The sequence below is a fragment of the Geotrypetes seraphini genome, chromosome 3, assembly GCF_902459505.1.
Source record: "Geotrypetes seraphini chromosome 3, aGeoSer1.1, whole genome shotgun sequence".
In the NCBI taxonomy this organism is placed as follows: Eukaryota; Metazoa; Chordata; class Amphibia; order Gymnophiona; family Dermophiidae; genus Geotrypetes; species Geotrypetes seraphini.
The window spans coordinates 117,003,055-117,015,556 of record NC_047086.1 but is presented as its reverse complement, the minus strand read 5'-3'; the positions used below and the strand labels follow the sequence as shown (position 1 = coordinate 117,015,556).

Here is a 12,502-nt window from a genome sequence, read left to right as displayed (position 1 = left end):
TCACTTATATTTGTTATGGGGGAAGGGTGTGGGAGGGTATATAGGGATTTTAAGGGAGGATAATTGGATGTGTATTTGGGATAATTTATATATAAGAATTAAAATCTTTTCAGATCATTTTCTTTGGCTCCTTAAAATAAATATAAATATAAATGTCTTTTAAAATGTATTCGTTGAATGTTAATGGACTCAATCACCCTATGAAGAAAAAGAAAACCTTATCTTTTCTTAAAAGACAGGGGACAGATATTTATTTCCTGCAAGAAACTCATTTATCTGCATTAGAATCAAGTAAGTTGGAAGGGGGTTGGGTTAAACAGTGTTTTTTTGCCCCTGCTGTAGGCAAAAAAGCTGGTGTGGCTATCTTGATACATAAAAACTGTATGGCTACTGTTATCTATGGATCCTTTCGGAAGGTGGATCCAAGTAAAAATGAGCTCAAGGAAAGATACCTTGATACTGTTCAATATCTATGCACCTAATTTGAATCAATCTGAGTTTTTTAAAAACCTTCAACAAATAATTTTACCATCATCTTCCTCCAATTTAATTTTGGCAGGGGACTTTAATGCAGTAATGGACCCTATTTTAGATAAAAAGCCTAGTAAAATTTTAAAATCTTTAGGATTAGATAATTTGATAAATTCTTGTGGTTTAAAAGATATTTGGAGGATTTTTCATTTCAATGATCAGGAATTTTCATTTTATTCCCATGTTCACAAATCATTTTCTAGAATTGATTATATTTTTGTTTCAGATAATTTAGTACAGAAGGTTAAGAAGGCGAATATAGATTCAATTATACTTTCAGATCATGGGGGTATTTGGATTGATTTTGAGATAGATGAACAAGAAAATAATAGACCTGTTTGGAGGTTTAGTAATACATTGCTAGCAGATTCCAATTTTATAGAAAAATTTAAGTTAAAAATAAGTGAATTTTTTCAGTTTAATGAATCAGAAGAAATGTCTCAGGAAATTTTATGGGATGCCTTTAAAGCTACCATGAGAGGCCACATAATTTCATACTCATCATATGTTAGGAAACAACTAAATAAAGATTTTTTAATTTTAGAACAAAATATTAGAGAATTGGAAATTAAATTAAAGGAAAAATGGGAACAAAGTATTTATCAGACTTTGCTAAAAGTAAAATTTAGATACAATGAGATTTCTTCACAATTGGCTAGAAAGGAGTTGGTGTCCTATAAGGCATTGTATTATGGAACCTCAAATAAGGTGGGAAGATTACTAGCTAATTATTTAAAAGCAAAAAAAAGAAAAGCTAATATAATGGCTATTTCAGATGATAATGGAATAATTTATTCTCAAATTAAAAATATTTTACAACAATTTTTGAAATTTTATGAAAGCTTGTATTCTTCTGAGCATTATTTTAATAAAGAGAAAGATGGTTTTGAATTTTTAAAGTTGTTTAATGGGCCTAAAGTTCCTGATCATATGAAATAAAATCTCGAAGCACCTATAACACAAAAAGAAATTCAGAAGGCTTTAAAGTCCCTTAGAGTTGGATCCACTCCAGGAAGTGATGGATATATGGTAGAATTTTTTAATTCTTTTCAAACTATCTTGTTACCCCATCTTTTCAAATTATATCAGTTTCAACTAAATAAAGGTTGTATTTCAGGTACTATGGCAGAAGCTTTAACAATAGTTTTGCCTAAGCCAAACAGAGATCCCATGTTGGTTTCAAACTATAGGCCTATTTCTTTGATTAATGTTGATGGGAAATTGTTAGCTAAAATATTGGCTTTGCATTTGAATAAGGCTCTCCCTTATATTATTGGTATGCATCACACAGGATTTGTTGCTCAAAGACATTCTTCAAATAATACCAGATTAGCTTTTCATATTTTACATTTAACAAAGGATATGAAGGATCCGGCTTTCTCTGTATCTTTAGATGCAGAGAAAGCATTTGATCGGGTAGAATGGACTTTTATGTATCAAGCAATGGATTGGTTTGGTATTGGTTCTCGATTTATACAAATGATTCAATCCCTGTATAGCTCCCCATCTGCTAGATTATATATAAATAATACTTTTTCAGAAAGGTTCTTTTTAGAAAGGGGAGTTAGATAGGGTTGTCCATTATCTCCTTTGTTATTTGATATTGTTTTGGAACCTCTACTTTTAGCTATTCAACAATCAAAGGAGATAGAAGGTATTCCTTATGCAGGTCGGTAATATAAAATCTCTGCTTATGCAGATGATATTTTGATTCATTTGAGAAATCCGGAGTCAACCATTCCACATTTACTGGATTTGATTGATAAATTTGGAAAATTCTCAGGTTATAAAATAAATTGGAATAAATCAGAAATTCTTCCACTAAATGTACATTGTATAAAAGGTTTATTTGATTCGTTTCAGTTTAGTTGGAAGAAAGATGGAATAAAATATTTAGAAATTTGGATAAAAAGTACATTGGAAGAAACAATGAAGGTAAATGAAAAATCCTTATTACTAAAAGTTACAGAATTGTGTGAGCAATGGAATCCTTTGCATATTTCTTGGTGGGGGAGAGTTCAAACAGTAAAGATGATGATTTTGCCTATAGTTTGTTACCAAATGAGTATGTTACCAGTTTATTTTCAAGAGTCCTTCTACAAAAAATTAAATAATATTTTGACAAAATTTGTTTGGCTTGGGAAAAAACCAAGAATTGCTTTAGTATCGTTGCAAAAACCAATTGTGGAGGGTGGGGTAAATTTTCCAAACTTTTATAGGTACCATCAAGCCTAAATATTGCGTCAAGGTATGTATTGGATCCTCCCTGAGCTTATTGATCATCAACCAGATTGGTTATATCTGGAACGTAATTTGGTGTCCCCTAAGAGACTTCCACATGTATTAAGTATCAGATTTCATAAATATGCTAAGGACAATATAATTTTATTGGATACTTGGAAAACTATTAAATTTATTGATAAATTAACAGAGGTACCAATAATGAACTCTACTTTACAGTCCTTATGGTTAAACTCCAAGATTCAAATAGGCGGTGCTGGGATCGCTTGGAAGAATTGGATGCAGGCAAATATTAGGACATTAGATGATCTTATTTCTAATGGTAATCTGCTTGAGTTTTCACAACTGCAGCATTCATTTGGTATTTCGAACACTCAACAATATAGGTGCTTGCAGTTGAAGCAGGCTATTCAGATGGGGTTCCCTGAATGGAAAAATTTGAAAACTTATTTTAGCTTGCAAATCCTTTGCTACTAAACAGATTTAATAGGACATCAGGCTGCCCAGTGGTATAAATTGATTTCTGGATTTTTAAATACATACTTAACAAAAGCTTTACAAATTTGAGTAAGTTTTCTACAGGCCTTAGGCATAGCGGGTCCGCCCATCCCCACTAAGTCTAAGGTCTGATTGGCCAATCAGGCCTTAGATTAAGTGGGGATGGGTGGACCCGCTATGCCTAAGGCCTGATTGGTCCAGGCTTCTAGAGAATCAGGGCCTTAATATATTTACAAATTATTTTAAGATGTTTATTTATTTTTAATTGCAGTATCAATATATGTTGAACTTGTATTTCACCATCAGAACTATTGTGCATAGGCTGATTTTCTAAATCTAAAGGCACTTGGCTTTTCATGAAGTCTGCATGTGTTGTACACAGGTCTCTATATGATTTCATTTGTGTGCAATAAGTTCAAGAACCAGATGCACTAACGTGTTTTCCAATATACAGATCTATTACACAGCCGCCATTGTGTGCTGCTTGATCATAATTAAAAATGTGGGAAATTTAAAAAAAAAAAAAAAAAATCATATCTTTTGGTGGGAAACCCTGTGCCAATTTTATAGATATGAGTAAATAAACTCAGAACAATTGGGACATCATAAAAAATTTAATGAGACTTGGAGCCCGTTAGTGAAATTTGTAAAAACTGATCAATACTATAAGCCTTTAATTTCAGAATGAGTTTCACACACATCCAGGGATGGTGGGAGGGAGGGAAGAGGGGTGATATGTACTTATATTATTATTTGTTAGATATTAAGTGCTGTATATTGTACCAATTGTTTGTATATTCTATTGCACTTTCTGTTTGGTTTTAAAATTAATAAAGATTTAAACAAGCCTGATAAGAAGTTGAACAAGCCATGAGGCTGTCAAGTGAAAAAAGTCACCCCCGAGATCTTTAAAAATAAATTTAAAAAAATGGAAAACATCTAATTTGAAAAATTCCTTAATTTGAAGAAATTTATATTTTAAAAATTATTTTAAAAATTTCTTCTCCGCTTAATAACTTAACGGATAACAATAAAAATATACCCAGTTTTGATACATACAAACATAGCAAAAACAGTATCATCAAACCTTTTCCAATGATATTTGTGCATTATGACCTAATATACCCACTTTTACTACACTAAATGCTGCGCACTGCTCCCAATGCTCATAGGAACTCTATGAGTGTCGTGACTAGTATGGAGCATTCAGTGTGGCTCCCTGCGCAAAAAAAGTAAAAAGGGGGGGGATAAGTAGGTGTTAGGCTGTTTGTGATACAATGTGTAAATAGCAGGTGAAACTTTAAACATTAAGGGGAAAAGTTATCAATGTGGGTTAACATTAAGAAGGGTTATTTTACGATTAATGCCACATATTCATAATTATGTCTTATTGCATAAAATGGGACCTGTGCTAAAATCAGAGTTAGTAGTAAAATAACATGTTTTAACAGTAACCCACATTGATAACTACACTCCTAAGTGGTCATTTATTGTTATAAGTAGGCTTTCAAAGCTGGCATTCATACACATAAAGCCACTGAAAATACATTCAACTTTAGATGCATAAGTTACACATTTAGGGATCCTTTTACTAAGGTGCGCTAGTGGTTTTAGCGTGCACTACAATATAGCACGCGCTAAACACTAACGCCTCCATTGAGCTTGCGATAGCATTTTTCATTTAGTGCATGGTTAGCACGCGCTAACCTTTAGCGTGCACTAAAAACGCTAGTGCACCTTAATAAAAGGAGCCCTTAAAGTTAAATGGTAGTCATGCTACTGAATATTGATCTCATATTTTCACCTGCATTAACTGTGAAAAGATAGCTTCTATTCTGTCTTGATATAGATAATACTCTTTAATCATACTTTTGTATTATAAAATTCTTTCTTGCAAAGTTTAACTTCTAATATTTATTCTGGTCTTCTATGAAAATATATATTTCAGGTATTATTTTTGCACGTGGAGACAACTGGAAAGTGATGAGAAGGTTTACTTTAACAACGTTACGAGATTTTGGAATGGGAAAGAGAACCATAGAAGATAAAATTATAGAGGAATGTGGTTTCCTAATAAATCATTTTGAATCATTCAATGGCAAGTATCTCAATCATTTGCTACATGGTTATACTATTGTGTAATACAATGACTGGTGATCTAAACAGTGTTTCTCAACACGTGGTATGAGTACCCCTAAGGGTATGTGAGCTGCTTGTGAGGGGGGGTACGTGGCGTGTCTCCCACCCCCCTTCCTCCAGCACCTTGCCCCACTCCGCCACAGCTGACCCAGAAGGTTTCCTCTTCCGGTGGTCCCGCCCTTTCTCTGACATCAGAGAAAGGGTGGGACCGCCGGAAGAGGAAGCAGCACAGATGCAGGGCTCATAGAAGGGCCGGGACCGCCGGCAGAGGAAGCAGCAGTACAACGGTAGGAGCTTCTACATGATGGGGGGGGGGGTCGGGAGGCTGTGGGGGTGCGAGCGGTCCTTCGGGGTGGGGGTGCGGGTGCGAGTGTGTGCAAATGGTCCTTCGGGGTGGGGGTGCGGGTGCGAGTGCGTGCGAGCGGTCCTTCGGGGTGGGGGTGCGAGCGGTCTTGCGGGGGGGGGGTGAATCGGACATCGGGGGGGCATCAGGCTTTCAGGGTGGGGACAGGACTTCAAGGGGGAGAGGAGAGTCGGGGCGGGCGAAAGGAGAGTCGGGGTGGCCAGAGGAGAGTCGGGGCGGGCGAAAGGAGAGTCGGGCGGCGACAGGAGAGTCGGGGCGGCATGCGCGGTATATGGGTGTGCGTGGTATATAAAAATTTATTTACATAAATTACAGTTTCCCGTGCGCTATACCCGTGTGCGCGTTTTACACAGGTGCGCGGTATATGAGTGAAAATACGGTACTCGGATCTCAAAATCAACATCTTTTAGTTATACCGTCACCACAGCAGATAATACATGACACCATACGTTCATCTATATTCTCCACTACCGCCCCCTCAGTTATGGAACTCAATGCCTACTCACCTTCAGGAAGAATCTAACATGGAATGATTTAAATCAAATCTAAAGACATTTATCTTTAAAGAAGCATTTGACTTATAACATATGACAACCAGTTTCCATCTTCTATCACAGACGTTAATTCTTCCACCTAATTGTATTACCCTTTTATGTTGTATGTGGCAGCAGAGGGGGTGGGAGAGATGCACCCTGGATTTCTCTGTTTCTTTCTCCCCACTCCCTTTGCAAGGGAGGGAATGAGAGAAAGACAGATGGACAGTGAGAGAGAGAGAGTGGGAGATGTTGTCAATGGGGGTGGAGGAAAGATAAGGTGACCAAACGTCCCGTTTTGAACGGGACCATCCCGTTTTTAGATCCCCTGTCCCATTGTCCCCACACACAGCTTCGGGACACTAAAATGTCCTGTTTCATGGACAGCATCCCAAAGCTGTGCGCAGGGAGAACAGGACAGGCAATCACTTCACCTCCTCCTTCCAGCACCAAAGCCTACCCCCCCGGACCGGCCTCCACTGCTGCTTGCTACCTGCCAAAGCCTACCGCCACTTCAACCCCCCTCCCCCCTCTGTTACCGCTACCGTCCACTACCCACTACAACTAAAAGAAAGTCTAGGTGCCGGCCCATAAACCTTCTTCCCGACATCAATTCTGAGACCAATCGCTGCTTGGCCTGCAACTTCCTCTCCAATGTCAGAATTGACGTCGGTCAGAAGGTTTGTGGGCTGGTGCCTGGACCTTTTCTTTGGTGCCGGCAGTGGTGGTAGACTGAGGTGAGGACGTTTGAAGTGGCGGTAGGCCAGGCTTCAGCGGGCAGCAAGCAGCAGCGGGGTCCGGTCAGGGGGGCAGGTTTCAATGCTGGAGATAAGGAGGGGGCAGGCTGGCTTTAGTGCAGCAGGGAGGGAGGGAGGTAGGCTGGCTGGTTTTAGGGGAGGGGTGGGACAAAGGCTGAAAGGCATTGAGGGGGCCAAGGTTCAAAGGAGAATTGACACTGGATATGGGGGCACTAAGGACATAGGAAGGGGCACTAAGGACAAAGGAAGGAGGCACTAGGGACACTAAGGACATGGGAAGGAGGCACTGGGGGCACTAAGGACATAGGAAGGGGCACTAAGGACATAGGAAGGAGGCACTGAGGGCACTAAGGACATAGGAAGGGGCATTAAGGACATAGGAAGGAGGCACTGAGGGCAGTAAGGATATAGGAAGGGGCACTAAGGACATTGGAAGGGGGCACTAAGGCCATGGGAAGGAGGCACTGGGGCACTAAGCACATAGGAAGGGGCACTAAGGATATAAGAAGGAGGCACTGGGGGCACTAAGGACACAGGAAGGGCACTAAGGACATAGGAAGGAGGCACTGGGGGCACTAAGGACACAGGAAGGGGCACTAAAGACATAGGAAGGAGGCACTGGGGGCACTAAGGACACAGGAAGGGACACTAAGGACATAGGAAAGAGGCACTGAGGGCACTAAGGATATAGGAAGGGGCACTAAGGACATAGGAAGGGGGCACTAAGGCCATGGGAAGGAGGCACTGGGGCACTAAGCACATAGGAAGGGGCACTAAGGATATAAGAAGGAGGCACTGGGGGCACTAAGGACACAGGAAGGGGCACTAAGGACATAGGAAGGAAGGAGGGAGATAATAGAAGGGGACAATTGTTGGGCCTTAGTGCAGAAAGAAAGAAAGAAATGAAAGGATGCACAGTCAGAAGGAAACGCAACCAGAGACTCACAAAATCACCAGACAGCAAAGACAGGAAAAATGATTTTATTTTCATTTTAGTGATCAAAATGTGTCAGTTTTGAGAATTTATATCTGCTGTCTATATTTTGCACTATATTTGTCTATTTTTTTTATAGCTGTTCCTGAGGTGACAATGCATATTTTAAAGTCATCTGCCTTGACCTCTTTGGAAAAAAAATGAATATAAATGATCATTGACATTTTCTCTGCTTCCAGTGTGCTTTGGGTTTTTTTTTAATTTGGTAATTACTATTATGTATTGTTAATAAGGTCACATTGTGTATATATGAAAAATGAATGGGAGTCAGGGACAGAGCTTGGTGGGTCTGGGGCGTAGCTTGGGTGGGTCTGGGGCAGAGCTTGGGCAGGGGTACTCGGTTGATATTTGTTAGACTTAGGGGGTACTTGGCTTGAAGAAGTTGAGAAACGCTGATCTAAAAGATGGCAACTACAAATCCTAACATTCTATTTGCTCTCCTGGACACTGAACAGAGAATTTCAATGTATTATTTTCCTGGGCAATGACTCCCATTGTGGAAGCTTGTATTATTTTTCTGTAGCAGTGTTTTTCGACCCGTGTGTCACAGCTGCTCTGCAGGTGTCTCATGAGAGTTTGAGTTCATTTTAGTAGCAGGATTTCATAATTTGTAGCGGAATGCTTGTGACCCTCTCTCCCTCCTGTTCTCTCCCCAGCCAGTAACCCAGCATATCTATCTCTCTTGACTCCCTTCCCTTCCCCCTTGTACCTTTTCAATTTTCTTCTCTAGCAGTTGGCAGTAGTGGACAGCAATTCAGTCAGTCTGCTCATACCAACCCCCGAGTCTTCTCTCGGACATAGATTCCCGCTTTTGCCTAGGCGGAAAGCATCAGAGAAAAGGCTCAGGTTAAGGTGAGCAGGCTGTCAAATCGCTGGGGAGCTGGGGTCAAGTGAGACAAAGGGAAATGCCGATTCGCTTCCTGGGAAGGGTGCAGGAGGATTTTGTAGACAAGCTGCTTCTAGCAGCACTGAAGTTTCTTGTTCTATTGGTAGTTCCAGGGAGAGTGACTTTAACATAGGTGCTGTCAGGGACTTGTTGGGGGAGGATGACATCACCACAGATGCTGAGGGTACAGTTACCAGACATCCAGATTTACCCAGGCACGTCCTCTTATTAGAGGACAGTCTGGATGTCCGGACGGTTTCCTGGAGGGAGTTTATCCAGGTTTTGGACCTACTCTCTCCAGTCCAGTCCCCCTCCCCAGAGTCGAGTATAGCTTTTGTAAGTCTCCCCCTGTCTCCAGTGCCTTCTCCGGTTCTGCAATTTAAAAACTTTGGGCAGCTGGCAACGTTAGCGGAGTGATCCTTCTCCTGTTGACCTGCCCCGGAAGCCTTCACTCTGCAGCACTTCCTATTCCCAAATAGAATGGGGGATGGGGTGTGTGTGTGTGGAGTGTTTGTGAGATGGTCTGCCTTGACAATTTTAGCACTTTGTCAGTGTCCGTGAGATGAAAAAGGTTGAAAATCACTGATCTATAGTTTGGTTACCTGGGGCCTGCCTTGGCCTCTATTGGGAGCATGATACCAGGTTAAATGGATAATTGGTCTAAACCAGTATGACAATGTTTATTTTATTATGAATTAGCATGGGTGACCAGTATACTCTAACTCAAGAACTATCTGCATAGCCTGTTATACAGCAGGTGATGGGGAACCACACCTTCAAAAAGATATAAAAAGGATGGAATCAGTCCAGAGGAAGGCTAATAAAATGGTCAGTGGTCTTCGTCATAAGGCGTATGGGGATAGACTTAAAGATCTCAATATGTATTCTTCGGAGGAAAGGTGGGAGAGGGAACATATGATAGAGATGTTTAAATACCTACATGGCATAAATGTGCATGAGGCGAGTCTCTTTCATTTGAACGGAAACTCCAGGATGAGAGGGCATAGGATAAACTTAAAAGGTGATTGGCTCAGGAGTAATCTAAGAAGGTGAGGGTGGTAGATGTGTGGAAAAGGCTCTCAGTAGAGGTGGTGGAGACAAACACTGTCTGAATTTAAGAAAGTGTGGGACAGACATGAGGAATCTTTTAGGGAGAGGAGGGGATAATGGATGGGCAGACTGGATGGGGCATTGGCCTTTATCTGCCCTCATATTTCTATGTTTCTAAAATAGGCAGGGGCTATGCATTGCAATTAGCGCATGCTGCTACTTTGTGTTACTCTCCAACATCTATTCTTGCTCTTTAATATTTTTCAGGAAATCCATTTGATACCACAATGATCATGAATGCTTCTGTTGCAAATATTATTGTATCCATTTTACTTGGAAAGCGTTATGATTACCAAGATTCAATGTTCTTGAGACTTTTGAGCCTCACCAACGAAAACGTTAGACTTGTGGGATCACCCATGGTTGCGGTAATGCTCATTTAATGTAGAAATGTTATTTTTGACATTATGGGAAATGTTTAACTGGCTGGATGTTTTCTAACAGAAAATGTCCCTTTAAAAATTACCATAACAAATCTGTGGTGGAAAGTAGGCACACTTCAGACATTACGCTTACATAGGGGGCTGAAGACAGCACTGAGGCAGGTCAGCTGTGAGCTGAATGCTGCATTTCATGTTCAATCTTTATATAATTACAAAATATGCAGTCAACACTGTCATACTTTAAAAGGAATTTTTTTTCTTTAAAAATCTTACTTTTTTCTTTCAAAATCTTGGGTACCAAGTGATCATGAAATCTAAGCAAGAGGATCTAAAATTTTCCTCCTCCTTTAAAGCAGCATCAAACAAAATAAGTTACATTTAACTTGGTAGTGCTGTGAATACTTTCAAATTATAGCTATATTTTCTTTATATTTATTTATTTTGATTTCTAACCCGTTCTCCCAGAAGCTCAGAACGGGTTACAAGTAGACATTCACAATCGTTTGAAAACAGACTAGTCACATATATATATATATATATATATATATATATATATACAGCCATTGTTAGCCATTGTTAGCTGAAATATACCATATATATATAGTACTATATATATATATATATATACTATATATATACACTATGGGGCTCATAATCAAAAGAGAAAAACGCCAAAAACCGGCCTAAGTCAGCACTTGGACGAACATTTCTCAAAAACGTCCAAGTGCCGATAATAAAACCGGGTTTTGGATGTATTTCTAAACAACCTAGGCCTTCATAGAGCCGCTGAACGACCAAAGTATTTCGGGAGGCGTGTCGAGGGCGGGAGTTGGGCGGGTCGTGGGCCGGCTTAGACTTAGTCGTACAGCATGTATAACCGAAAGTTATACAGCCCATGATCGACGGAACTTGGACGTTATGACATAGACCATGTAAAACATGGTCTAAGTCACAAAAACCCACCTAAAATCACCAGATAAGCATTGTAAACACATAAACAGACCCCCACACACTACCCCAGTGATCACCAACCCTCCCACCCCATAAAAATTTTAATCATAACTTTAAAATTCAGCCTCCAGATCATCATCAACTGGCCGCCAGGCATAGGAAAGCCTAGTCGTACAGCCCAGATGCAGCTTAAGTCGACTTGGGGGGTGGGTTAGGGACTCATGGAGAGGAGGACCCATGCCCATAAGCTCCTGTAATCACTGCATTGAGTGGAGGGGCATAAACAAAAAAAACGTCTAAGTCCCTTTTTGGCCCAAGTCCTTAAATGTTCAAAGCAGAAGCAGGGAAAGTGTCCATAACCAAAACAAACGTCCTTGTTTTGATTATGGCCTGCCTCTACTAAACGCCCAGATCACCACTACGTCTACAAGTATACCCCCATGACTTTTTGCCCATAATGAACCAAAAAAACGCCTAAACCCCAAACGTCCAACACAAGGGCCTTTAGGCAAAGGAGGAGCCAATCCTTCGCCTAAAAGCTGGATTCTGTAACCGGTGTCTATCAAAAACAACACCGGTTACAGAATCCCCCCCTCCCCAACGATCCAGGCAGGAGGGTACCCAAGCCCTCCTGCCCTGTCGAACCACGACCCCCCCCAACATCGGGGCAAGAGGGAGCCCAAGCCCTCTTGCCCCGTCGAACCGCCACTCCCCCCCCCCCCCCCCCGATGACATCGGGGCAAGAGGGAGCTCAAGCCCTCTAGCCCCGGCGATCGTGCCTCCCCCGACTCGATATGGCCAGGAGGGAGCCCAAGCCCTCCTGGCACTGGTGACCCCCCCCTCCGACAGGAACGGGCCAGGAGAGAGCCCAAGCCCTCCTGGGCCCAGCGACCCACTCCCCCCCCCGGACAGGAACGGGCCAGGAGAGAGCCCAAGCTCTCCTGGCCCCAGCGACCCCCTGACTGGATTGGGCCAGGAGGGATCCCAAGCCCTCCTGGCCCCGGCGACCCCCTACCCCCCACCCCCCACTACAATACGGGCAGGAGGGATCCCAGGCCCTCCTGCCCTCGACACACACCCTCCCCCCAACGACTGCTCCCCTAGAACCCCGATC

The 12,502-nt window shown here is 41.5% G+C and overlaps 1 protein-coding gene across 1 annotated transcript in view; it reads left to right on the top strand.

Annotated features, from left to right (window-relative positions):
* LOC117356544 (cytochrome P450 2K6-like) overlaps window positions 1–12,502 on the top strand; it is a 75,884-nt gene that overhangs the window by 23,612 nt on the left and 39,770 nt on the right. The window contains exons 3-4 of the mRNA XM_033935893.1: window positions 5,219–5,368; window positions 10,262–10,422. Of these exons, the coding sequence (XP_033791784.1) occupies window positions 5,219–5,368; window positions 10,262–10,422 (311 nt within the window). The remainder of the gene's footprint in view (window positions 1–5,218; window positions 5,369–10,261; window positions 10,423–12,502) is intronic.